This window comes from Gouania willdenowi, chromosome 14 (genome assembly GCF_900634775.1).
Source record: "Gouania willdenowi chromosome 14, fGouWil2.1, whole genome shotgun sequence".
NCBI classification, from domain to species: Eukaryota; Metazoa; Chordata; class Actinopteri; order Blenniiformes; family Gobiesocidae; genus Gouania; species Gouania willdenowi.
In genome coordinates, this window is record NC_041057.1 from 3,775,251 (window position 1) to 3,801,146 (window position 25,896).

At 38.5% G+C, this 25,896-nt stretch overlaps 2 protein-coding genes across 3 annotated transcripts; one reads left to right on the top strand and one right to left on the bottom strand.

Moving 5' to 3' along the window:
* The first annotated feature begins 212 nt into the window (after nucleotides 1–212).
* On the top strand, nucleotides 213–11,655 carry cdc23 (CDC23 (cell division cycle 23, yeast, homolog)). Its single transcript, XM_028467381.1, has 16 exons — nucleotides 213–350; nucleotides 601–673; nucleotides 1,877–2,014; nucleotides 2,107–2,149; nucleotides 3,207–3,312; nucleotides 3,405–3,537; nucleotides 5,019–5,196; nucleotides 5,285–5,382; nucleotides 6,249–6,330; nucleotides 7,082–7,235; nucleotides 7,903–8,022; nucleotides 8,672–8,747; nucleotides 8,822–8,883; nucleotides 10,084–10,162; nucleotides 11,036–11,155; nucleotides 11,239–11,655. Exons 1-16 carry the CDS (start codon nucleotides 244–246, stop codon nucleotides 11,389–11,391), a joined length of 1,722 nt encoding a protein of 573 aa, XP_028323182.1. The 5' UTR covers nucleotides 213–243; the 3' UTR covers nucleotides 11,392–11,655.
* A 69-nt stretch (nucleotides 11,656–11,724) lies between these two features.
* Nucleotides 11,725–25,333, bottom strand: kif20a (kinesin family member 20A). Of its 2 annotated transcripts, none has more exons than XM_028467380.1 (19): nucleotides 25,176–25,333; nucleotides 23,490–23,657; nucleotides 23,281–23,391; nucleotides 22,263–22,382; nucleotides 20,770–20,908; nucleotides 20,484–20,659; nucleotides 20,299–20,398; nucleotides 19,026–19,238; nucleotides 17,944–18,055; nucleotides 17,782–17,856; nucleotides 17,558–17,701; nucleotides 16,570–16,738; nucleotides 16,321–16,482; nucleotides 15,237–15,376; nucleotides 15,051–15,153; nucleotides 14,568–14,766; nucleotides 14,391–14,482; nucleotides 14,173–14,310; nucleotides 11,725–12,328 (listed from the first exon to the last, which is right to left on the bottom strand). In XM_028467380.1, exons 2-19 carry the CDS (start codon nucleotides 23,649–23,651, stop codon nucleotides 11,960–11,962), a joined length of 2,724 nt encoding a protein of 907 aa, XP_028323181.1. In that variant the 5' UTR covers nucleotides 23,652–23,657; nucleotides 25,176–25,333; the 3' UTR covers nucleotides 11,725–11,959. The 2 variants fall into 2 exon arrangements, with proteins under 2 accessions (XP_028323181.1, XP_028323178.1); XM_028467377.1 differs by having other exon boundaries at nucleotides 11,726–12,328; nucleotides 23,490–23,660.
* Between the last annotated feature and the right edge of the window lie 563 nt (nucleotides 25,334–25,896).

Consider the following 25,896-nt stretch of genomic DNA (forward strand, 5'->3'; position numbering starts at 1 on the left):
CATGCGCACAAACACTCACCGACGTCTGAAGGCGCCCCACTCTCTATTAAATGCGTTTTTACAAGATATTAAAGATTCACTAATACACAACAATACTTTTAGGAGTTTTTCTTCTCCTTTCTCTGTTTTAAAGCAGCAATTATCATGTTTGTAAATCACTAGAGTTTTATTTTGAAAGTTACCGGAAAAGGAAGAACCTATTTCCCTTCCACCAATGAGAAGCGTCTCTGGTGAAATACGAAAATGGCGGCCCTCTGTAGTGAGTTCTCGGACCTGAAGCGGATCAAACGGGATCTTATATCTGTGATATTACTCAGTAAAGAGAGAGGACTTTTACACAGCGCCAAATGGTGAGCGCGACAGTCCTTTATCACTCATTTCCCGTCTATTTTTTTTACCTTTGTTAGCGCCGTAATGCTGTATACAATAGATAAAAACATGTCATCCGGTTCAACATTACGTTAGCATAACAAACTGGACATTTCTAGTAATCCAACACGTCATAGACATATTTAGGACTGTTTAATGTGATCAAGGCTTCTTTGTTTAAACGCTTCTGCTGCAGGTATAATTATATTCTTTATTTTATTATTCTTTCAGGGCTTCTGAACTGGCCTTTGCTTTGGAGCCTCTTCCCAAGGATGATTTACCTCCATCACCTCCTTTTACTGAGGTCTGTATACTAATAATTTAATAATTATGACACATTATTATAATCAGATGATGTTTATATATATATATTATGAATTAATACATGCCTAATAACATTGATATGGTGTTAGTAGTGTGTCAGATACAAAGTAACCAAACATCTGTCATTTCTTTTTCTTCTTTGTTTCTTCTTTTAAAGAAAAATTACAATGTTAAAGTCACAGGGCTCTTATTTATTAATGTAATCTCTTATTATTTAATGTTTATAATGCTTCTCTTTTTGTTCTTTTTTAAATCTGTTGCTAATCACAAACTTGTGGCGTAATGCTGAGTCACTGATTTGGACAAAATTATACACATTCATGGTTTATTTAAGATATTTTGGTGTATATATAAAAATAATATTTTAATTTCGAGTTTTTGTCTGATTGAGGTAGAGAACCTTGACTCCTGATCGTTCTTCTTTTATCACTAAAGTCTAACATTTAAAGTGTAAAATTTAACACTTCCATTAAATAAAGGTTGTAATTTCTCTAGACAATTAAATTTAATGTTAATTTGTTTATAATTCTTTTCATATTTTTTTCTTTTTATTTCTATGGGATACATTTCTATACAGTAAAAAAATACAGTTAACGTATTTTTTATCAGGGAACACAGTGATGGTGATGTAATAGCGCACGTCTCAAACTCAAGGCCCGGGGGCCAAATGCTGCCCTTTAGAGCATCAAATTCGGCCCGCTTGAGAAAGTAAAAATGATAGAAAAAAACATGAAACATTTTGTAAAGTACTGACTAATTAATTCAGTTGTAGATGAGTCCCTCCAAAGACAAACATTCCATTAAAATCCACAATATTTGCAGAGCTCAGTTTTCCAGATCTTATATCACATGACGTCAGTTTTTTGTTTTTTTTTTCATCTCAAATTGCATAAAATCTTGCAAATTTTCCTCTAGTTATTCTACGAAATTTCCCCAAATTCCAAAAATCAAGGACATTAAAGTGAAGATCTTACAGGGACTGATATATTTACAAACTTTACCATTTATATATCATTTATACATGTGAAAGTGTAAACCAGGGCCCACTTATGGACAAACTGCTCCGTATTTGGCCCCTGAACTAAAATGAGTCCGACACCCCTGAGAAGTGGATTATTATTACTGTATGCTGCCCTCTGCTGGCAGTAGTTTGAGTGTTTTTTTTTTCTTCTTCTGAATGTAGGAAGATGCACAAGACCTGGATGCGCTCACACTGGCCAAATCCTACTTTGACCTGAAGGAGTACGACCGTGCTGCTTACTTCCTCAAAGGCTGCTGCAGTCAGAAAGCGTATTTCCTCTACATGTACTCACGCTATCTGGTAAAACACTCACACGTCCTTTTATGTTTTAATGACGCGACTGGTTTTAATGAAGCAGACCGTAAATGCTCAGCGTGTTTTTTCTCCTTCAGTCAGGAGAGAAGAAGAAGGACGATGAGACTGTGGACAGCTTAGGTGAGGAGGACCAATCTGAACCATTTCTATAGGAATGATCCAAGTTGTGTTACAGGATTGTAAGAATCTGTTCCTGTCATAATTGTAGTTCCCGGTAAATTGTATTTGACTTTGTAATTGTGATTGCCATGGAAATTGTATAGAAATTGTCAATTATAATTCAACGCAAAACTGGGAAATATGTCGTTAATACTTATTAAAATATATTTCATAACAAGCTTTTCTGCATTTTACCATTTAAAAACATTTAAATCTAGGAGTACACTGACACAAAAAAGGCTCAGACACCCACACCAAAAATATTAAAACCTATATTGATTAGAAAGCCTAACAAGTAGGGCTGCACAATTTATCAAATTTTAATCGTGATCACAATTTTGGTTGCCACAATTAAATAAATCGGATCGTCTGCAATATTTACATTTAAAATACGAGCTCAGCACTGTGTAATAATGTATTTATTTCATTAGCCTTTGGTACATTTATTTATTTTTTGAATGCAAAGATTATTATTTAAATAAGATTAAGATTTAAATAAGAATTGTACTGTGTACACATATTTTTACATACTTTTTAAAAACTTTTTTACCCACTTGTTTTACATACATACTTTGTACACATATTGTTTGTGTAAAAGTGTACTAAACATGATAAATAATTGTGATTATAATCGTGATGAATATATTTATCAAAAATAATCGTGATTATCATTTTGGCCATAATCGTGCAGCCCTAGTAACAAGGTAACCAATATATAAATAAATAAATGAGATGATAGATATGTGTTTTTAGTGTATTTTACAGCTGATTTAGGATCTGTTAACATTAGAGATGCTAACGAAAAGCTAACACAAGAGGAAGGTTAAGTTTTATAAGGGTATTTATATCAGGCTCAGTAATTGTGATTAATTGTAATTTAGTGATTGAGAACATAATTGTAATTGGCTTTCTGAGGATAAAAAATGATTGTAATTTAATTGTAATTTGAAAAAAAAAATGCTGGTCACTGTAATCGTAATTTAATTGTAATTGAACATGGGTAATTGGTGTGTTTTAGGTCCTCTGGAGAAGGGTCAGGTGCGGAACGAGGCTCTGCGTGAGCTCAGGGTGGAGCTCAGTAAGAAGCACATAGCGGGAGAGTTGGACGGCTTCACACTTTACCTGTAACGGCTTTTTTCTTCTCACGTTTCTAACGTTCTGTTCACTAGTTTGGTAATTGTTTGGAAATAGTCACTCCTCGCTGATGTGAACACAGGTACGGCGTGGTTCTGAGGAAGCTGGATCTACTGAAGGAGGCGGTGGAAGTGTTTGTCGAGGCGATTCGTGCACTTCCTCTTCACTGGGGCGCCTGGCTAGAGCTCAGTAACCTCGTCACCAACATTGAAATGGTATTAAAGCTTCTTTAAAGGGACACTCCACTGTTTTTATAAGTCTAAAATCTTTGAAATGTACTTATTAGTAGATCTATGTCTAACAAAGGCATTATTTAACACCATATTTTTATTAACTTTAAAAAATAGGATTACTTTACAGTTTTAGAGCCTGTGTTCCACCATCTTTAAATCATGTGATTGATGATGTCACACGGCCCCACTACCTGTAAACATCCCATTGTTTTATATTGGAGTGAAACATTCAGCCTGATTTTTAAGATCATTTAGTAGCTTTTTCAGTCAAAATAACTTGTTTTTTATGTTTTTGGAGTTGTTTTGTATATTATTTTTTATCTTTTCGTTTGCGTTCATTAAGTTTAGTGTATTCTCATAGTCATTTTGTGTATTCATGTTGTCAAAGTGGTGCACAACAGCAATTGTGCCTCACGCGGGTCTGACCTCTGTATAGTTTGCATGTTCTCGCCATGGTTTTGTGCGTGTTTGTCTTTAACTTTAAGCCCTGTATCATTTTCAGGGATTGGCCACGCCCACTTTGAATCACTTTTGGATTTTTAAAGTGTTTTTTTCCTTCATATTGCCACTTGTGCAGCAGTTATCACGTTTGTAAATCACTACAATTTCCAGCGTATTGTAGCGTGTACAAGTTTTATTTTGAAAGGTAACAGACTTCTATACTCAGGGTTTGTGTCTTCAACAGTCTGTGACTAACTTATTTAAGGGGGAGTTAAGGCCCCTCAGAAGAGCTCTTCTTCTCTGCTTCATTGTCTGCTATAGAATCTCAGAGTTGGAACTGTTTTTATCCTCTTTGGGTAAACAATGTTTTTTCATTTAAAGTGTAATGTCTTTTTGTTAATGTTTACAGCTCTTCACTGTTCATTTATTTATCTTTCCTTTTTTCTCTTTCACAAATTAATGACAAACTTGATTATGTATTTATTGTAGATATTCGTAAAGGTCGTTTCGGGTGTCTTGTTGGGATGTTGCACTGTTGTCTTTGTCTTGTAAGTAAGTTGCAAAGTAAAGTAAAAAAAAATGTTTATAGCTGTTGAACTTCTTTTTTTGTTGGTTTTTTGCTTCCCTTCCTTTTCTTTGGTTAAACAAGAGGTTTATATCGATATCTTTTACTTTCCCTGATTATTTAAAGTACAGAAAAACAACACAAGATGGTATTTTGACTGAAAAAGCTGCTAAATGATCTAAAAATCTGGCTGTAGGTTTCATTCCAATAGAAAACAATGGCATGTTTACAGGCAGTGGGGCCGTGTGACATCATCAATCACCTGAGTCCCATTTAAAAAAGTTAATAAAATAAATATGGTGTAAAATAATGTGTTTTGTCAGGCATAGATCTTCTAATAATTACATTTCAATGGTTTTTGGCCACATTTGTAAAAAAAAAAACCAGTGGAGGATCCCTTTAAATAAACACAAATGGAAGCCTTGAATTGTGCTGACTGTGTTTTTTTCTTTTTTAGCTTAAGTCGCTGCCTCTGCCCGACTGCTGGATCAAAGACTTCTTCATGGCCCACATGTACACGGAGCTGCAGATGATCAAGGAGGCTCTGCAGAAATACCAGAACCTGATGGAAGGCGGATTCTCCAAGAGCACGTACATCACCTCGCAGATTGCTGTAGCCTACCATAACATCAGAGGTTCATATTCTAACCTTTTCCATAAACTCCATCTGCTTAGAAGAGCGTGAGATCAGTCAAACGTCATGTTTTTTTATTATTATTTCAGATATTGACCAAGCTTTAGCTCTGTTTAATGAGCTGAGGGACCAGGATCCGTATCGCATCGACAACATGGACACGTTCTCCAACCTGTTGTATGTGAAAGTAAGTGACGCTGCTTGGTTTAACCCCTCGTGCACTCTTTTAAATTCACATACACGTGTACGCCTTGTGAACACAAACGGTCCGTCTTGTAAAAGTGCAGTAAAAACGTACTCCATTATTTTTTTAATTTTACTCCCACCGCAGCAGATCTTTTTCAATTACTTCAGACCGATCCATAGATTTAACATTAATTATACATTTCAAACCTTTTTTATGTTTGTAGGGACTTTTTAATCATGAGAACCTCAATTCTTTTCAGCAGGAAAAACACTAAATATGCAGTATTTACAAAAATAAATAAAATATTTGTAATGAAAATATTACAGCCTTGACCGTGTCATTAATTGATAGCAGAATTGAATTTAATGTATTATTATTTTTGGCACAAGGACAGTTTTAAAGAAGAAGAAATTACATTTGTACACCAAGATTAGAAAGCCAGGTCTTCACTGAAATTTCCCTAAAACTTTATGCAATCATCTCTGGTTGGTAGGTGGTCATTACACCTAAAACATATTTTCCCTTTATTTTGAAGCTAGAGGCTTAGATGTATTAGGTAGTCATTGAAAAAGCATTATAATATGTCATGATTACAGTATATAAAAAATGTGGTTACAATGGGAGTCAATGGGGCCATTTTGGTCACGAGGTTACTAAGTGTCAGTATGATGCATAATATATCTCTTTTCCTATACACTTTAATACACAGGACTTTGGAATTAAGCAAATAAAAATTTAAAAACAATAAGTGGCCAAATTTCATATAACTAGCCTTAAAATGACCAAAATAAAAATAAAAACACCCAAAATGTCACTTTTGGTCACAAAGAGGCTCCGATGTTTAATTCTGTCCTGTGTTTGTGCAGAGTATGAAACCAGAGCTGAGCTTCCTGGCCCACAACCTGGTGGAGATCGACAAGTACAGGGTGGAAACGTGCTGCGTCATTGGTGAGATTTGTTCACATCAGAACTCTCTCTCTCTTTTTTTTAGGTTTTAAAGTTTGGTTTTGATGAAGAAAGGCTTTTTAAAAGAGTGGAATATACTGTATGTATCATACACTATATTTACAGCAGTTTAATGTACTGCTACATATTCTCTTATCTCAGCGAGGGCCACAAAAATTAGCATTTATAACAATGTGTAATCTGAGCATTAATACAGAAAGCAACAAAGAGTCATTTTTGTTTTCTTTGTGTTTTTTTTGGCTGGTCTTTTTGTGTATTTTTAGAGTTATTGTTTTTTAATTTTCTCTGTTGTGATTTTTGTATTAGTCTTGTGTAGTTTTATTTTTTTTATGTGTATATTTGGAGTCTTTGTTTGTTGTAAATATTTTTTTGATATTTTTTGTATTTAATTTTGTATTCATGCATATTTTTGTTTTCATTTTGTCTATTTTCTTGTTTTGTGTATTATTTGAGTCTTTTTTTTGTCTTGGTTGTTTATATATATTAGTAATTCCTTTTTAATCATCTTTTGTATTTTTGTTTTAATTTTGTTGGGTTACTTTGGGGGCCTCACAAAATTAGACTGTGGCCCCTGGGCCTCCAGTTTCCCATGTCTTGTCTACACAATCTCTTTCTCAAACAAACTAAATATATAAGATCATGATGACAGCACTGATATATTTTGCTTTATTACATGTTTTCATACCAATATAAGGTAAAGATTCCTGAACATTAAATATTTTCTGCTCACCAGGAAACTATTACAGCCTTCGCTCTCAGCACGAGAAAGCCGCTCTCTACTTCCAACGCGCCCTGAAGCTGAACCCTCGCTGCCTGGGGGCCTGGACCCTCATGGGTCACGAGTACATGGAAATGAAGAACACGTCAGCTGCAATCCAGGCTTACAGGTCACACTAACAATCATCCTGTTTACCCAACAATCACAGCCTGTTTAACCAACAATCACAGCCTGTTTAACCAACAATCACAGCCTGTTTAACCAACAATCACAGCCTGTTTAACCAACAATCACAGCCTGTTTAACCAACAATCACAGCCTGTTTATCCAACAATCACAGCCTGTTTATCCAACAATCACAGCCTGTTTAACCAACAATCACAGCCTGTTTAACCAACAATCACAGCCTATTTACCCAACAATCACAGCCTGTTTATCCAACAATCACAGCCTGTTTAACCAACAATCACAGCCTGTTTACCCAACAATCACAGCCTGTTTAACCAACAATCACAGCCTGTTTAACCAACAATCACAGCCTGTTTAACCAACAATCACAGCCTGTTTACCCAACAATCACAGCCTATTTACCCAACAATCACAGCCTGTTTACCCAACAATCACAGCCTGTTTATCCAACAATCACAGCCTGTTTATCCAACAATCACAGCCTGTTTACCCAACAATCACAGCCTGTTTAACCAACAATCACAGCCTGTTTATCCAACAATCACAGCCTGTTTACCCAACAATCACAGCCTGTTTACCCAACAATCAGACTTGTTTGGAATCAAAAATCATTCTTACACGCTCACAACTGTTCTGTCTCCTATCAGACATGCTATCGAAGTGAACAAGCGGGACTACCGTGCCTGGTACGGTCTGGGTCAGACCTACGAGATTCTCAAGATGCCTTTTTACTGTTTGTACTATTATCGAAAGGCTCATCAGCTCAGGTACTGTACATCTTAGAGTCCTTTAGAGCAGTGGTTCTCAACCTTTTTCAGCCCACGACCCGCCAAAATAAAGGTCCCAGAGAGCGGGGACCCCCACTGTAGCTGAAGGTGGTTGAACACAGACATGAACAATTGAAGAACAGTCATGTGGAGACAGGGTCATCTATAAGGGGGAATAAAGGGGGTTTTTGGGGTCCATCCATAAAGTCAGTAAAATGATGGTCCAAATGGGATTTTAAAAAACACAGAGATAATTTAAAAGGTAGGAACAATTAGTTTAAACTGGAAAATAATGGGCATGACACATCATGAATCTGCATCAAATATGGTGAAAAGAGGTTAAAAGTGGCAGAAAAGGTTTATAATTGCAGAAAGTATAATAAATGTACAGAAAAGGCATTGGAATTGAATGGAAAAGTGGTAGAAATGTAATATAGCAGAAATACATTAAAAGGAGCAAAAATATGGGACGAAACAGTGATGAAAATAGGTTAAAATATGGGAGGTTTGGGTTTATAAATATTCTCAGTTTCTTGAAGGAATCTGGCGGCCCCCTCCTAGTGTCTTGTGACCCCAAGGTTGAGAACCCCTGCATCAGAGAACATTTGTTGGAAGCGTTTGATTTTTTTCTCTCTATTATCGTTTCCAGACCCAACGATTCACGCATGTTGGTCGCTCTGGGTGAAAGCTACGAAAAACTGTCTCAGCAAGTGGAAGCGAAGAAGGTACGTTATGCTTCCATACGTCTGTGATGATGATGATGATGATGATGATGATGATGTCTTATTGTTTGGTGCAGTGTTACTGGAGGGCGTACTCGGTTGGCGACGTGGAAAAAATGGCTCTACTCAAACTGGCAAAGTGAGTGTCCCGGTCTCACTCTGTACTACACACTACAAACTCAATGAGTACATACTGTCTACTATATACCGTACTATAGTATGATTAGGATGATGAGCGTTCCCACTGAAGAATACTTCCAAATTTCTCAAGATGCATTTGGAACCTACAAAGACAAAAATCTGAATCACACTGAGGCTAAATATCTCTGTTGATTCTCCATCTTTAAAAGTTCATGACATGACAAAGTAGAATACTGTATCAACATGTGCTCATTTCATCCATAAAACTCACGTAGACACATTTCAGAGATTTTTGGAGACCCTCCATTGTGCTACTGACAAAACTTCCTGTTAACTTCAAAACAAGAGCCCTATTTACAAAATAATAAAAAAAAAAAACTATTGCAAGAGAAGAGATGCTTTTATTTTGAAAAGGGGATGTTTGATTTTTAGCTTGAAGCTGGTCCCAGGACCATTTTACATTCCGCCCACAATGCATCATGGGACGGTTGAGTATGACGAGTGTGCCCACCGTGCACACTTAAAAAACTGTCCCCATCTCTTTGTGCGGCCCTCAAAGCAAATCCCCAAAAATTGTATTTCAGGAATTTGGAAGGAAATGCACAAAGTACACGAAACAAATTGTAAAAATACACAAAATGACAACAGACACAAGCACTTAAACAAACACAATGACTACAAAAACACTAAAAACTACAACACATTACAGAAAAGCTCCAAAGACACACAAACTGTCAAGAAAATGACAAGATGACAGGAAAATACAGAAAACAGCAACGAAAATACAGAAAGTTTCCCTAAAAACCCACAAATCGACAACATAAATGCAGGAAATGACAGAAAAGTACACAAAATTACAAGAACACAAAAAATAAAAACACACAATAAATGACTACAAACTGACAGAACAAGAAAACTACAGACAAGGACAAAATAAGAGTCACATTTTTGTTGCCCATCCCTGCCATATAGTAAACATCCAGGTATTTCTCACATACTCAGTCTTTTCATAGTCTCTAATGAACACACTACATACTCAATATGAGGTTACATCTAGTAGTACGTTAGCATGATGTTTACAACACAGCCTGTGTTCATCTTCAGCATCTTTAACTAAGAATGTAAATCCATTAAAGTTATTTTACTGTAGTTATTATATTTACAGCTCGTATGTAAATGTATTTTTCCCGTTCCACAGACTTCATGAGCAGCTGAATGAGTCTGACGACGCTGCTCAGTGTTACATGCTTTACATTCAGGACATTTTCTCCTGTGGGGTAAGAAACATCCTTTTATTCTCAGGTTGTTGTCAATTACAATTCTATGTTCAATTACAACTCAATTATGATGTAACATTCCGCTTGTGTTAGCATCTTTTACGATAACGTGTCGGTTTTGACTCATGTCTTAAATCAGCTTTAAAATACATTAAAACATTTTATCTATCATCTAATTAGTTTTTCATCTCACTTTCTTATTCGTTAAATAATTGGTATCATTCAGGGTTGGGGTAAATTACATTTACGATTACAGTGATAAGCATTTTTTCCAGTTACAATTAATTTTTTATCCTCAAAGTCAATTACAATGCATTCTCAATTACTGAAATTACAATTAATCCCATTTACTAAGGCTGAAATAAAATAACATAATAAAAGTTAACCTTCTTGTGTTAGCTTTCTGTTAGCATCTCTAAAGCTAACGGGTCCAAAAACAGCTGTAAAATACAGTAAAAACAAATAACTATCGTCTCATTTATTGATTACCCTGTTAGGCTTCATAATCAATGAAAATATAGGTTTTAATATTTATGTCGTGGGATTCTGAGCTTTTTTTGTCATTATACCCCTAGATTTAATATTTGTTTTAAATAGTAAAATGTGAGAAAGCTTAATATGAAACATATTTTAATAATTATTAATTACATATATTTATATTACATAGAACTGTAACATGGTTCCCCAGTTTTGTGTTAAATTGACAATTTTTATAGAATTTCCATGGCAATTACAATTACAAAGTCAATTATCTAAACTCAGTTACAATTTACAACAGCAACAGAGTTTTCGAATTACAATTGTCATAATTGTAATTATCAATGATTATAATTGAGTCACATGACACGTGTGATGTCATGATTCTCCCGTCAGGAACAACTGGAGCACATGGAGGTGAGCACGGCGCTACGCTACCTGGGTCAGTACTACTTCAAGAACAAGTTGTACGATGAGGCGTCGCTCTGCGCGCAGCGGTGCTGCGACTACAACGACGTGAGTGGTTTATTTTCCCCTGCACGTTGTCATGGAAACAGTATCTTGTACTAACAGGCGGTGACGTCGTCTCATTTTTACAGGCGCGTGAAGAAGGAAAGGCGTTGCTGAGGCAGATATCGCAGGTCAGGGATCAGACCGAGACGCCGTCGGCGGATTTGTTCGCGCCGCTTTCCAACAACAACACGCCCGTGAGGAGAGGATCGCCTCTGAACCTCATCTCGTTCACGCCGTGACCACTTCCTTTTGTTCGTACTGATAGTTTACATTCAAATTAACTGCTATCATTTATCAGGGATTCAACCAAGTCTTATAATAATTAACTTTTATGATTGATGCTAGCGACGTAGCATCTGCTCCCTGGAATCCTACTGAACACAGTAACCAGAGTATTTACAGTATAACAAACATGCTTTATTTGTAAAACCATGCCCCACACACTATTATATTTGTGTATATATGTAAATATTTTGGAATAAAGCACAACACCTCTGCATTGACCTCTTTACATTGTATTTGTTCTCTTTGGGTTGAATATGAACAGACACAGAAAAAGAAAACAGTTGTGAAATATCTTCACGACAGTCGTGGTTTACAAAACACAATAATAAAATTAAAATCAGCAACCAACAGTGTAGTATAAAGATATAACAGTTGATTATACGCCCCAGCAGTGACAGGAAAACGAGGATAAATAGAAATGATTAGAGCAGGTGAAAGTGAAAGTAGCTGAAAACGACAACATTTCTCTGAATCTCCCAAAACATGACAGTTTCAAACCAACTGATCAGTAAAAACACATGCTCACACTTTGCCCCTGTGACTGCGGGGAGTGAGGACCGGGCTGGGGGGCGGCGAGTGCTGCCGACACCTCAGGATCCGTGAGTAGGGGGTCAGGTTAGCCTCCTGCGCAGCACGCGTGTTGTGTTTAAATGTCGGGGTGCGCGCCGGGAACAAAGATGTGAAAAAGGCCCGTTTGTGCGGCGGTCTGTTCTCGCAGTCGCCCCCTGCTGCTGCAGCGCCACAACCCCTCTTCTTACACGGGGAGGCGACGGGACCTGGGGGGGGAAGCTGGTGTCGGAGCGACTGCATCAGGGCCACGGACTCTGCTTTGCGTCTCATTTCGGCTTTGACCAGCGTCAGGCTGTTCTGGAGGTCCATGAGGATCTGGTCCTGGGAGGGAGTGAGTGCACAGGGTTAGAACGAGCCAGCAGAGCGAGGGGTGGGTGATGAGGGGGTGGGACGGGCAGAATAAAGTGCCGAGCGTGCTTTGGAACATGCAATAACACGCACACGTTAGAAAGCAAGGGTTAGTCAAAAGAAATAAAAGGCTGCGGAGAGACAGAAGGACTGCTTTTTAACATCAGCTGCACAAATAAGTGTTTTTCCATCAAAATCACTTCATGTCATTGTTTACGATACATTTAAACTATTACACTTTGGGGCAGATTCACTAAGATCTGAAATAAAGGCTGTGTCCCTAAATCTTTTGGTGGCGCTGTTTCTCTACCAGCTGTGGGGAATTCATTAACGCTACATTCACACTGTTAGCCTTAACGAGGCCATGTTTCGTTAAATCAACTTTTCTGTACTTTAAATATCATAAAGGTCTATTAGAGCTTCATACACAAGACCAAAGTGTTGATTGAGTCCCTCAGTTGTTACAGGGTGATTTACTCCTTTCTTACTGCAGGGCGAGCTTAAACACCCCGCTCCAATTTGATGTGGCAATGAGCTGGAGAAAATGATGTTTAATAAACTTTAAAACCTAATGTTATTTTTTCTCCCTAATTTAATGTGTCGGCTTCATCAGTTCCTGTAACTTTGCTCTGATCTGTCCATGAAAAACAGGCAGATTTGGACAGAAATGGTCCTATTGATCTGAGTTAATGCAGCTACACAGTCTGTCAATCAGTCGATCAGCACCATTTAAAGATGATCTACTGAGCGTCATCCAGCAGGTCTGACCTCCTGTGCGGCGATGTGTCACGCACACACATTTGTGAACATTGAGCCATCGCTGCTTAAATTACGCAGCTGTTTCTGGCCTGTTTGAGTGAAAACAAGGAAATGAACACAGACACAGGAGCTCACTGCAGCAGTGCGTTCTTAGCGACATCCATGGTTCTCCGCGCACAGCGTCACCAGACTCCACACACACAGCCTCTGTTCGGCTGTTTCTCTCCCTCACACACACACTTTACTCATTTTCTTTCAGTGGCGTTAATATCGACTATTGATATATTTACATTACATCAGGCCTGATACTTTCTTACATAATGTTTTCAGGAAAAAGTTAAACCCACTTAAAGATCAAGCCTGTATTGCTTAAACCTGTACCTGTCGTGGAAATGTATTTAACAAAAAATGTGTGCACCTTTTTTTTCTTTTTTTAACACATTAAAATTACTTTTAAAGAGTGAGTTTATACCTTGGGGCATAAACTATGGACACATTTTTAAGTTAGAATTAATTTATCTTGAATAGTTTTCTACAACATTAATGAGCACTAGAGCATGAACACTTGTGGTGATAATATGACCTTTCCTGCAGCGCCACCTTCAGGTCAAACTTTCAGTTTTACAGTTAATCTTTCACCCAAATATTTTCTATAATAAACATTGAATGGAGTCAAATTGAGGGTTAATAAAGCAGAAAAATCAGAGCTTTCAAGTTCCGCTAGTTTTTTTTTCTTCTAATGCCGATTCGATTGACGATTTTCAGCACTTTTCCTTATAATATCCACTGTTTCCATCAACCGTATCCATGGAAACCCCAGAACAACTTTTAAGAAAGCCAATGATGGACATTCGGTAATAGAACAGGAACCATTAAGTTGTAGCTCAGTGTGTGATGGCTGTAACCATCTTTCATGGTGTCCACAAAGACCTTCATCATTAACACCATGTTAAACAAACATTAGGAAGAATTCAGCTACTGCTAACATGGTAAATTAAGCTAAAAACATCCCAAATGTGCCCCTAATGAATATTTGGCCCACTATTAACAGCTCGTACTTGTCTGGCTATCGTCTCGTCTGCGGCTTTAAGCGCATGACGCAGCCGTTCTCCTCCCGTGTTGCGACAGCACGCCCGTTCACCCGACTGCAGGTCGACTCCCAATCTCTGCAGGTCCATACGCAGCTGACGCAGATTCTGTTCGGGCACATTTGGATTTTTTAGACGAAAGAAATGTTGATATCGTGTTTGAACTCATTTATCAGAACGTTACCGACCCGCTTTCCTTCCTCCAGCTTGCGGTCAGCGGTACCCGTCAGCGTGCCGCTTGAACCGGGGAATTCCAGCTGCGTCTTTAACTTCGTCAACTCTGCTCAGACAGGATGGAATGTTAGAAACATCCTTAGATTAGAAACAAAGCCAGAAATCTACAGATCGCACAGAAAACACTGCACCTTGAGTCTTAGTGAACAACTCTTTACGACACTCGTCCAGGTCGGCGCGCAGTCGGCCATGTTGGCTCTGGGTGCTGAGGCGCTGGGAACGTCGTAGACCGGCAGAGTCTTCCGGTTGTGGGGCTGTGAAGGGAACGACTTCACTTTTTGTCTGTTTTTCAAGAATGGCAGACAGAGCCTCGATCTCTTCATCTCGCTCCTAAGAAAGAACATTCAGAGTCGCATTTTAATAATCCGTTGTTTGCCTGCCGTCGATACCGTACTTTCCGAGCTATTGACCACATTCCAATAATTTATTAATTTGATCAATTTTCCACACCGTCAAATAGGTCACACTGTATTGTAGTGCTGTGCCTTATGCAGAAAAAAATTCACACACAAAGCGCTCCGCCACATTCCTCGCACCCTCAACTTTAAATAAAAAGATAACGTGACGTCCTCTTTGCTGTAAAATGTGGTACTTTACTGATGTGTGACTCTGACCTTCAGCTCCTGGCTGTAGAAGTTCTTCAGATGTTTCTGCAGGTTTGAGATCTTGTCCTCGTATCTTTCTTCCATCAGCGCTCGCTCGGCCTCCAAGGTCTCACTAAACGGAACAAATAAAGTCATCGTTCAGTGCGTGACGTGCAGTTGATAATAAAAGAGAACCCGTGACACGTGCACACAAACCTGAAACCGTCCTGCATCCCATTGATGACCTCCATCATTTCAGACACCACCTGCTCTCTCACAGTTGCTTCCAGAGAGTCTTTCTCCTCCCGCTGACGCTGCACTTCTCTTTTCAGGACGTCAATCGCCTGCAGTAAAGCCTTCACACACACAAACATTTTTTTATTTTAAACAGCCATTGGTGAGAATAATGCATCAAAGATTATCAAGATACAAAGTTTTGACTTTGTTTCCGTTAAACCTGATAACATGTATCCTTTAAACCAGTGGTTCTCAAACTTGTTTGGCTCAAGTTCCCCTTTCTCTAACTTTTGAAACCAAGTTCCCCCTTATGTCCAACTAATATATTTTACTGTGAAAAACAACTACAGAGCACAATGGTGGCATTAATGAGTGATAACACACATTATCATTATTTTGTGTGTTTTTGGTGTCATTTTGTGTATTTTGTTGTTTGTTCATCCTATTATTAGGGCCCGAGCACAACGGTGCGTAGGACCTCGTTTTCATTATTATTATTTTATGAACGGCCAAATGATCACATTTTGGAGGAACTACATAAAACTTAAAAACTCTTACCGGATAAATAGGACTCGTGAAAACTCAATGGCGTCCTCTTGAAAATTGTATTAGCTCCCAACTGGCACTGATGACATCATCACTCTACAGTGATGATGTCAGAATTCTACAGTGTACTGAAGAACTATTACTTCAGTACACTGAGGGTTTCCCTGATCTGGGTAAATACTGTTATTCCTTTCTACCACAAACACACAAAGATTACACAATGTAACCTTATTGTCTAATGATTTACATCTGTTTTATATACAAACAGAAACCAATCAAGCACCTCCAGTTATGGTTTAACCACCGTCATTCATGGTCATAGCGCCACCTATGGTAAAAAGATATCATAGACATTATATATATATATATTTTTTTTTGTTGATCTAAAATCAACGCCCACGAAACACAGCAACGACGTCTCCTCTGGTTCTGCTGTTTCTTGTGTTGTGGTCTCTGCGTCAGTATGATGGGTATACTGGGAACACGCCGTTTGTAATGTAAAAATAAAGGACTTTACCTCCGTGTTTAACATGGTAATATCTCCGTCTTCCTCTTCTCCATCGCTGTCCTCCTCCTCGTCCACCTCCATCGCTGTGCTTTCGTTGCCATTGGCCGTCGGCTCACGCAGCAGAGACAGGATGTAGGCCACTCTGGTCTTTGTCGACGGACCATGCACAAGCTGAAATGGTTGTTTTAAAACCTTGATTCGTTCTCTAACCTTAAAAAACGAAGTATGTAAATGTAAATGTAAATGAGTGGTTCTTACTTGTGTGGCGATGGCAGAGAATTTCAGAGCCTGGAGGGTCTCGTCGTAGATGGATGCACATAGATTGATGTTGACCACCATGCTGGAGGTGCCGCGCCCACAGAAGAATCCCTGCAGCACGCGGGTCAGTTTACTGTCCCTGAAAGGCACCACCTGGGGAGGTCGGGACCTGTCGACACATTAGAAGTGTGCCAATCAGGGATGGGGTCTTTGATAATTAATTAAAATTATCTGGTAATTATAACTGACTTTGTAATTGCCATTGAAATTCTATAAAAATTGGGGAACCAATGGTACAGTTCTACACATTATGTAGTTAATGATTAAAACGTTTCATATCAAGCTTTACCACATTTTACCGAGGGGTAAACGTGTGTGTTTTTATATATATATATATATATATACAGTATATATCTCGAAATAGGTGATCATTTTCCATATCGCCAAAACTGAAAACTTGATATATCTTGAATCTCAATATATGGCCCAGCCCTAATCCAGATTGATTAGATTATAAAAGTCTTTATCTCATCATTGCATAACAACACAAAGTATGACATACAACAAAATTGGACCACAATCCCCCTCAATGCAAATCACTCGTTCACACACAATATATAAATACATAAATAAGAAGGATAAAAAAATGCAAAGAGACAATTTGTCTATCGATCATTTTTCAGAATAAAAACAGTATAAATAATAAAAACAGTTCAGTGTGGGTGTGTCATGATAAAGCAGTTTTCATTCAGAATATATACCATGCACCATTTTCAATCAAAGAAAAAAGCATTCAAATGCTATTATTTGCATTTGAAAACTTTTTTCTTTGACTGAAAATATGTTTTTTTTTTTTTTTTAAATGAAGGAAAACTTAATTTGATTGAAGTTTTTTTTTCTTTCGACTGAATAATAAAGACACAAATCTACCTCCACAGTGTGATAATGTTTAGGATATTAATAATAATAATATTTAGGAAGAACCTACTTGTTGTTCTGGTTGTGTCTCAGCGCAGCGATGCAGCGGCCCAGCGTTAGCAGCGAGGTGTTGATGTTGGTGGCTTCTTTCATCCTCTCGCCGCTGCGCTGCTCTTTACAGCGCTCGGACCCGGCCAAGTCGCACACCGTCAGTCTACAGCGAACACATCAGCAAACGACTGATTAACAAACTCACTCTGCGATCGATGGTGGGTCGACAACTGTCAGACTTACTCGCTGATGTGCATCGCCTGCCCGTCGTTCTGCTCCGGGTGGACGTGCAGCACGCGGACGGAGAAAATGCTGTGGCTGAGCAGGCGGTACGATAACACTCAGTAAAAATTAAAAAATAAAAGGCAGGTTTTTTTTTAATGGAACCTTGAAAAAGATTCTCACCTACGACTGGAGTTCTGGTTCAGGTGAGTGCTGGCAAAGCTCTGGTTCCGGCGTCCGGCTTTTAGAACTCGCCACGCTTCCTCGGCGCTACGAACCTGAATCCAGCTGAGGTCTGAAATCACAGGAGAAGTTATTAAAAGGGATCCTAAAATCTTTTAAATGTACTTTTAAAAATGGGACTACTTTACAGTTTTACAGCCTGTGTTCCGCCATCTTGAAATCATGTGATTGATGATGTCACACGGCCCCACTGCCTGTAAACATCCCATTGTTTTCTATTGGAGTGAAACATTCAGCCTGATTTTTCAGATTATTTAGTAGCTTTTTTGGTCAAAGTGCCAACTTATGCTGCTTTTGGTTGCTCTAAAAAAACCAGGAAAAGTTAAAAACGCCGATATAACCCTCTTTTGGTTACCGAAAGAGGATAAAAACAGTTGTGACCCTTTACTCTCCCTTAAACAGTGCACTGACATGCTCTGGTGGCTCAAGTTAGCAAGTAAATCACCCTGAGGACAGAAGTCCTTCAACAGTCCGTGATTTACTCGCCAACTTCAGCCACCAGAGCATGTCAGCGCACTGAGCTTTTCCTCTATGCTTTCTTGTCTACTACCAAACCGCAGGTTCGGAACTGTTGCCCCCTGGGGTCATAGATTTTTTTTTCGGGTGACAACTGTTTTTATTCCCTTTCCGTAAACAAAATTGGTTTACAGCAACATCTTTAACATTTTTCTAAAACAACCAAAAGCAGCAGAAGTTGTCATTTTGACTGAAAAAGCTGCTAAATGATCTAAAAAAACTGGCTGAATGTTTCACTCCTATAGAAACCAATGGGGTGTTTACAGGCAGTGGGACATTGTGATGTCATCAATTACGTGATTTCAAGAAGGAGGAACACAGGCTCTAGAAGGGTAAAGTAGTCCCATTTTTAAAAGTTAATGAAACAAACATGGTGCAATAATAATGTGTTTTAGACATAGATCTTCTAATAAGGACATTTCAACAGTTTTTGTAAAAACAGTGGAGGATCAAACAATAAAACTGCTGAAGCTACAGCATGACTCGGAGCTTTTAATCCCTTATACCTTTTACATAAGGGTTGCCCTGCTTGTCGTCGCTCAGCCTCAGGGTGACTCTCTTCCGCGGCTGCAGCGAGGGCGAAGCGTCCAGGAGGTCGTACAGGAACTCGTTGTAGATCTCGTAAAAGGAAACCCAGATGGAGAACTGCACCCCTTCCTCCAGGTCGCCCCCCCCACTGTGTGAAAGGCTGTCCGGCTCCAGGCACACGCTGTCAGTGTCTGCAGAGGGAAGAGGACCATGCTCGTGAGTCAAACGCTGGCAGGTTCATATGGTGTGTTCCAGGCGACTCGGAACTCAGGATTTTCCACTGACGGGAAAAAAGTAACCTGATTACTTCGAGAATCAGTTTTCTGACGTTACAAGAAATGGTGGCAGAACCACATGAGTGGGAAAAAAATGATTAAGAAGGTAACAATATATATTTAGTACGTTAACAGACCAGTACAACGGCCACATTGAAATAAAAACACTTCTGAGCATTATGAGATTAAAGTCCAAGTATTTTTTATTTTAATGCTTCTTTTTTTTTACTCTGTTTTTACGCCCTGCGTTATGTTTTAATGCCTTACGTGAATCACTGTGAATGCCTCGCTGCAGAAATGTGATACATAATGCTGCCTTGCTTGGTTGGGCCAATAACAAAATTGCCATTCCAAAAAAGTCATAGTTTTAATAACATGAACATTGTTGTCTTTATTGTAAATGCGATCCCACTTTATGCCGTTTATTATTAACTACTCTTAAAAACTGACTAAAAAATCTTACATTTTAAACCTTATTATACCATTTATTTACGCTCTTCCCACCGTAAACGCATACGAGCCAGCACCGCTCCCCAAACTTCAATTTATTACCGGTATTTCATTTCTATTTAAACAATCAGCAATCTTATTTTAGATAAAAATAAAAATATATGAATAAAAACAAATAATAAACAGATGTATGACTTCTGCTGTCACTCGCTACCATGCGATTTCCCTCCACGATCGGACCCCGTCCTGCATGAAGACTATGACGCCTGTAGGAGTGACTGTCAGTAATATTCTGCCTCCAGACACTTGCTTTCACTGAACACGTGTGACTGACTGAAAAACCCACACATTAAATGCACCGCCACATTGTCCACACCCTCAACTTTAAAGGGAAAAATAGCATCTTATATGCAGCAAAATACAGTTCTTTCTTCATTATTCACTCACCACACTGTGTTTCTGATACACAGTGAGTTCAGACTGAAGTTAACACAGCTTGTCTTTACTAAAGGAGAGTCTTCCTCACCTTCCAGACGAGTGGTGGTGTAACTTGTGGAGGAAAGTCCTCCGACACCACTGTCCCAGATTGTTGTGGTGCCACCGCGACGAGAAGTCGTACATTCATCCTGTGAAACACAAAATACAAAGTGTCTTTCAAGAGTTTTCAAGATGTCTGGACTTGTTCAGAGATGTTCACTGATGGAAAACTACCTCTCTGAGCAGCGAGTTTCTGCGAATTTCCTCCGCTCGGATCTCATTCGGCTCCAGATGCCTCACATCCTGATACATGCACGGCTTCAGATTCATGGCGACATAAAGGCGACCCTGAAGTTTCCTAAACATGGACGACAACGCCCGGGGAAGAAGCCCCGCCTCCCGACCGCTACCTGCAGGTCAAACACTGAGGAATCAGTTTCCAAACCAGATGGAAGTCATCGATGCACCAACTATAAAACTAGGTTTAATTTAATTAATGATGGAGGAAAGGTGGCTTTACCCTGAATGGTGTACGTCTTTCCAGAGTTGGTGACGCCGTAAGTGTAGAGAAGTCGGTTTTCTCCTTGAAGGACATCTTTTACCATCTCCTTCATTGTGCTCTCATAAAACTGCTGCTGGGTTGTTTCTGAGCCAAAAATCTAAGAAACGTGAAGTACTTTAAATCAGCTAACATGGAAATACAATTGTTTGCCTTTAATTGTGACCGTATTTGATTATTTTAGACAACACATAGGCAGACTGCCAAAATAATAAAGATTTACCAACAAACTGCTTGTTAATCTGGTGGTTTTCTTTGAAGTAACTGTATTAGAAGCTATAAAGTTATCATGAACCTACAATGTTTAAGACTCTACAATCCCTGGCATCGGTGGGCTGTTGCGATGAGTTACGTAGTTTTTTTTAGCCCCTTCAGGATTTCGTGGCTAATTTCTGTAAATGTTGCAGTCTAAAATGCCTGATTTTGCAGAAGTTTTTTTTAAAAAACTGTCATTTTGAGGCTTTATTATTTTCTATAAATTTGACTAAACTGGTCAATTTGCCGAAAAAACCTGATTGTCTTTGAATTCTTTCATAACAACACAGAAAAGAGCTCAGAATGATTGACAATAATTTAACAAAATATGGATGTTTCCATCACATTTTAAAGGTTTCCAGTGCAGAGAATATTACAGAGAATCAGTTTTTTTTAAGTTTTAATCTCATCAATGCAATTATGACTTTTGCTACAAACACAGCAGAAGAGTCTCATGCATTCAGCAAGTTGTAAATGTTGCGCCCCCTGGAAGAGATACCACTAGGGGGCACAATCACCAATGATATTGGCCACTACTGCAGTTTTAGACGGTACCTGTAATGAAGTTCTATCAAAGAATATCTATAATAGTAGGTTTAATCAGGTTATTTTCTCAGCAGGAGATCATTAAACACTTGCCTTCGTGAGACACGTTTGCTGCTATTTTGCTCGAAAGAGTCAGTTTGGCTGTTGCGACACAGACTGTAACCAGATTAAATGGTGATTCCGGGCACAGTGGGACTCAAAGCGGCTGATGGTAGCTGCCGGCTTCGGAAGTTGATGTGGCAAACACAAGTCGGATGGACGTCATCAGCCACGTTGTGCCGCCGAATCGACCAGAATCTTCAGTCAGATTGGTTAAAACTGCAGAAATTTGTGGTGATTGGACAGAATTGCAGAATTTGTGGGGATTGGCTGAATTTGCATTAATAGTTGCGAATGCAACAACACAAATTCCTGGAGTGACTGCTTGTTTTTGGCAGTTTAGACGGTGTTTTGGTTGACCGCTTCGACGTGTTTAGCTCAAATGAGCGGTCCCCCATAAACATTTCCCCAAAAAAACATGCTTCACCTCACGATGTAGCCATTTCATTCACATTATGTCACTTACCGCGTCTAACAATGGATTCCGTTCGCGATTCTATTAACGTGGAAATCATGGGTCCCTATGATTGTGTGTTTACATATGCGACTCTCACCCTTGAGAAACGGAACTTGTGAATGCTCTGCGTGATGCCTCTTTCCGCCGTCTTCATGTTCTGCGACTCCTTCGGAGCTTTGAGCAGCAATGTTTCCTCATCTTGAACAGCCACACAGCCCTGAATGAGAGACACTCTTTATCATTAATAAACTGGAAACAATGACACGCTTCATCTTCAAACAGTGGTTCTCAAACTTTTCAGCCCATGACCCCCAAAATAAAGGTTCCAGAGAGCGGGGACCCCCACTGTAGCTGAACATGGTTGAACACAGACATGAACATTGAAGAACAGTCATGTGGAGACAGGACCATCTATAAGGGGGAATAAAGGGGAGAGCTTTTTGGGGTCCATCCATAAAGTCAGTAAAATGATGGTCCATTGTTCTATGAATCTGTGATAACCACATTTATATATTTATCTGAATAATATCCACTGTTATCTAGGAAAAATGTTATTTGCGCCATAGTATATTGTCATTTTAAAGATGCAAATCCTTGTTTTAATCAAGAATAAAATGGGGTTCAACTTGTCAATATTGACTTAAAAGTGGCAGAAATGGGGAGAGGGGAGTTGGGATAAAGTAATTCAAAAAGTAGGAAGAATTAGTTTAAACTGGCAAATAAAGCATTAAATCTTGATGTTAAAAATGACAATAACGGGTCAACATAGGTGGGAAAGTGTTAGAAAGGCTTTATAAGTGCTGAAAATGTCTTGAAAGTGGAACAAATGTGTTGAAAAGCCATTGAAATTTGATGAAGAAGTGGCAGAAATGGAAGTAATGTAGCAAAAATGCAACAAAAGGAGCAAAAATATGGCAATAAAAAGTGATAAGAATAGGTTAAAATATGACAAGTTTGGTGTAGTTGCAGAAAAAGGGTAAAAAAAGCAAAAATGGGCTCAAATTAAAAAAAAATTGTCTTTGTTTCTTGAAGCCATCTGACGACCCCCTCCCTGTATCTCGTGACCCCAAATGGGGCCCTGACCAAAATATTGTTGTAACGTATAAAAACCGTACCTGCTCCTCTCCTCGGTCACGCTCCGTGTCTGTAAGAGGTCGAATGCGCAGGAAAACCTTCACCTTCTCTGGTACCGCGCGATCAAAGCTTCTTGTTTTCTTTCCACGTTTCTAAACAGATATAAAAACCACAAATTGTCATTTCATTTTAAGATCTGCTCTGCCGCTGATATTCCGCCGAACCAAGTGTTCCTGTTGATGGCGCTCACCGGTTCAGCCATGGGCGTGTTAAGGCCGGGAGAAATAACGGATATCTCAGGCAGACCGGGTCGGCCCAGGCCACCGTGTTCTGCTGCTGTGGACTCGAACACAGCCATTTCCTCTTCCTCGTCTGAGGGGCCTCCACACGGAGAGGACAACACCAGCGCCATGCTCGTCTGCTGCCAATCAGATAGAAATCAATACATAAAAGAGAAATATTTTAACATATCAGTCATTTAAAATCCTATTTTATTATGCACAAAATATCAGCAAAAAATACACAAAATGACTATAAAAACCCAAAACAAACAACACAAATACTTCATAGGACAATAAAACACACCAAGGGAGGAAAAAAATGCACAACGGGAAAACAAAAATATGTTTAAAAAACATACAAAAACGTACAAATAAATGGAGGAGAACACAAAAGAACAAAACAATATAAAAAAATAGGAAAAAATGCACAATGGGACATCAAAAATCCAAGAACAACATGCAGTACATACCAAAAAATACACAAAACGACTCAGAAGGACGTCCAAAATTACCAAAAAAAATACACAAACGCACAACAAAAGTACATAGGACAACAAAATAAACAAAAGAAGGAAAAAAACTACAGAATGGGACATTTATTAACAAACAGCTGCACACTGTTTGATACTTTTGCCTTTTTTCTGCTATAAGGGACAGCATGTGTGAGTGAGTTCTGTAGAGTGGCTTGTTTAGAGGAAGGTCTGGGTTACAAATCCATCTAACTGAGCTTTTCACGCTCGGCTCCAAATATCGGCTCAAGAAAATCGTCAGTCCGTATCAGTCATCGCCAAGGCTGATGGGAAAAAAAATCGGTATCGGCCCTAAAAAATCCATATCGGCGTATCCTTAGTGCACACACAAATCTCTGCAGATGAATCAAAGGCTCTGCATCACGGTTAGTGACCATAAATCGCAAAACGCAACAAATCGATAATGAAATTCGTTGCCAACGCTTTTAATAGTCGATTTTTATCGATTCGTCGTTGCAGCACAAAAAATGTTTTCACTGCAAGTCACACTGTGCAGGTGAGGGTGGGGTTTATGTCTGTCAATCAACTGCACCAACGTCTATTATCCAATGTAAACATATTAAACAATTCAATTCAAATCCGATTATTGAGTTTCCATTTGAAGATCGGTGAGATGTCAAATTATTTGACTTCTCTTTTGTGCAAAACTTCACAGCACCTTCAATATTGTACAGTGTTTAATATAGATATACAAATAAGGAGGACCTGCCTGGTTTGAAGTACAATTTGAAAAATAATCGATTCATATCTGTTGATAATAAAATCACGATATATATATATTGCAATATCTACAGCTTTTGAGAAAATGGCCTAATGCAGAGCTGTGAGACTTATTTTTTTCACATCAATTTATCAATAAATAATAATTTAAACAAAAATAAATACAAAAAGAAAAACCACACAATTTCTTTCTTTCTTGTTGTTTTGGACAGTGTTTTTATACTGACGTAGTTTTAATTATTCACCACCACTTCAATACAACACTATGTTATATTGATAAAGCTCTGTGGTTAAAGGGTTGTATTAAAGTGATAAATATGTGTGATTATTAGATAGTTTTACCGTCTATCGTACAGTGTTGAACACAGAAAGAACCACGTTGCAGGAAAACTCGTTGAAACTTACCTCTGAGTGGTGGCGAGCGTCTCAAAGTTCTTAAAAAAGACGTTAATATCCAAAGTTAACTCTTTGTTTGTGGAGATGAATTTAATATAACAAGCAGTGAAATGAATGTGTGTGTCTGCGGTGCTGCTAAGCTAACTGAACTGTTTCCTCGCTACATTCAGTTTTTCAAACAACGCACTTTTCCTGCTCTGCGCGCTGCTGATTGGTTGGAAAGTCACAAAATCCTTTCTTCTGATTGGTTGGCCGCGCCCGCCCCACCCCAGTACGCTGTAAAATCAGTCTACTCAAACAACGGCACATTTTCACAAGTTCCTACCACGCCTTAAAAACGCTTTTCATACGACAAATATTTTGAATCCTTTTCATAAAAAACAAATTGAATAAAAAAAAAAAAATGAAAATAAATAACCTTAAAACAGGGCTCTATTTAAAAATATAAAGAGCTCAGTTGTAAAATGATCTCAGACGTGGAAGGAGAAAAAAGTGGCTCTGACCTTCCAACTTATTCTTTATTTATTTTTATTTTTTTAATGAAATAAATTCGTTTCGAACTGATTTATCATATTTGAATTTGAATGTATTAATTATTTAAAAGGTACAATGTACATTAATCAACAGACATGCTGTAAAGGAGCCAAAGTTAGACAAAAGAGGCTAGTTTTCATCTGGTTTTCCTGGCCAGATTTTAAAAGGCAGCTTAAAATGTAAAAGGTATTAATAC

What these genes read in the sequence shown, in the direction of transcription:
- cdc23 (XM_028467381.1), top strand. Translation starts at nt 244, where the DNA reads ATGGCGGCCCTCTGTAGTGAGTTCTCGGACCTGAAGCGGATCAAACGG. An exon ending in TCGTCACCAACATTGAAATG is followed by an intron (nt 3,538 to 5,018) that starts GTATTAAAGCTT and finishes TTTCTTTTTTAG; the next exon opens with CTTAAGTCGCTGCCTCTGCC. An exon ending in CCAACCTGTTGTATGTGAAA is followed by an intron (nt 5,383 to 6,248) that starts GTAAGTGACGCT and finishes GTGTTTGTGCAG; the next exon opens with AGTATGAAACCAGAGCTGAG.
- kif20a (XM_028467380.1), bottom strand. Translation starts at nt 23,651, where the DNA reads ATGGCGCTGGTGTTGTCCTCTCCGTGTGGAGGCCCCTCAGACGAGGAA. An exon ending in GGGCAACCCTTATGTAAAAG is followed by an intron (nt 18,056 to 19,025) that starts GTATAAGGGATT and finishes CTGTGATTTCAG; the next exon opens with ACCTCAGCTGGATTCAGGTT. An exon ending in TTACCATGTTAAACACGGAG is followed by an intron (nt 15,377 to 16,320) that starts GTAAAGTCCTTT and finishes GTGTGTGTGAAG; the next exon opens with GCTTTACTGCAGGCGATTGA.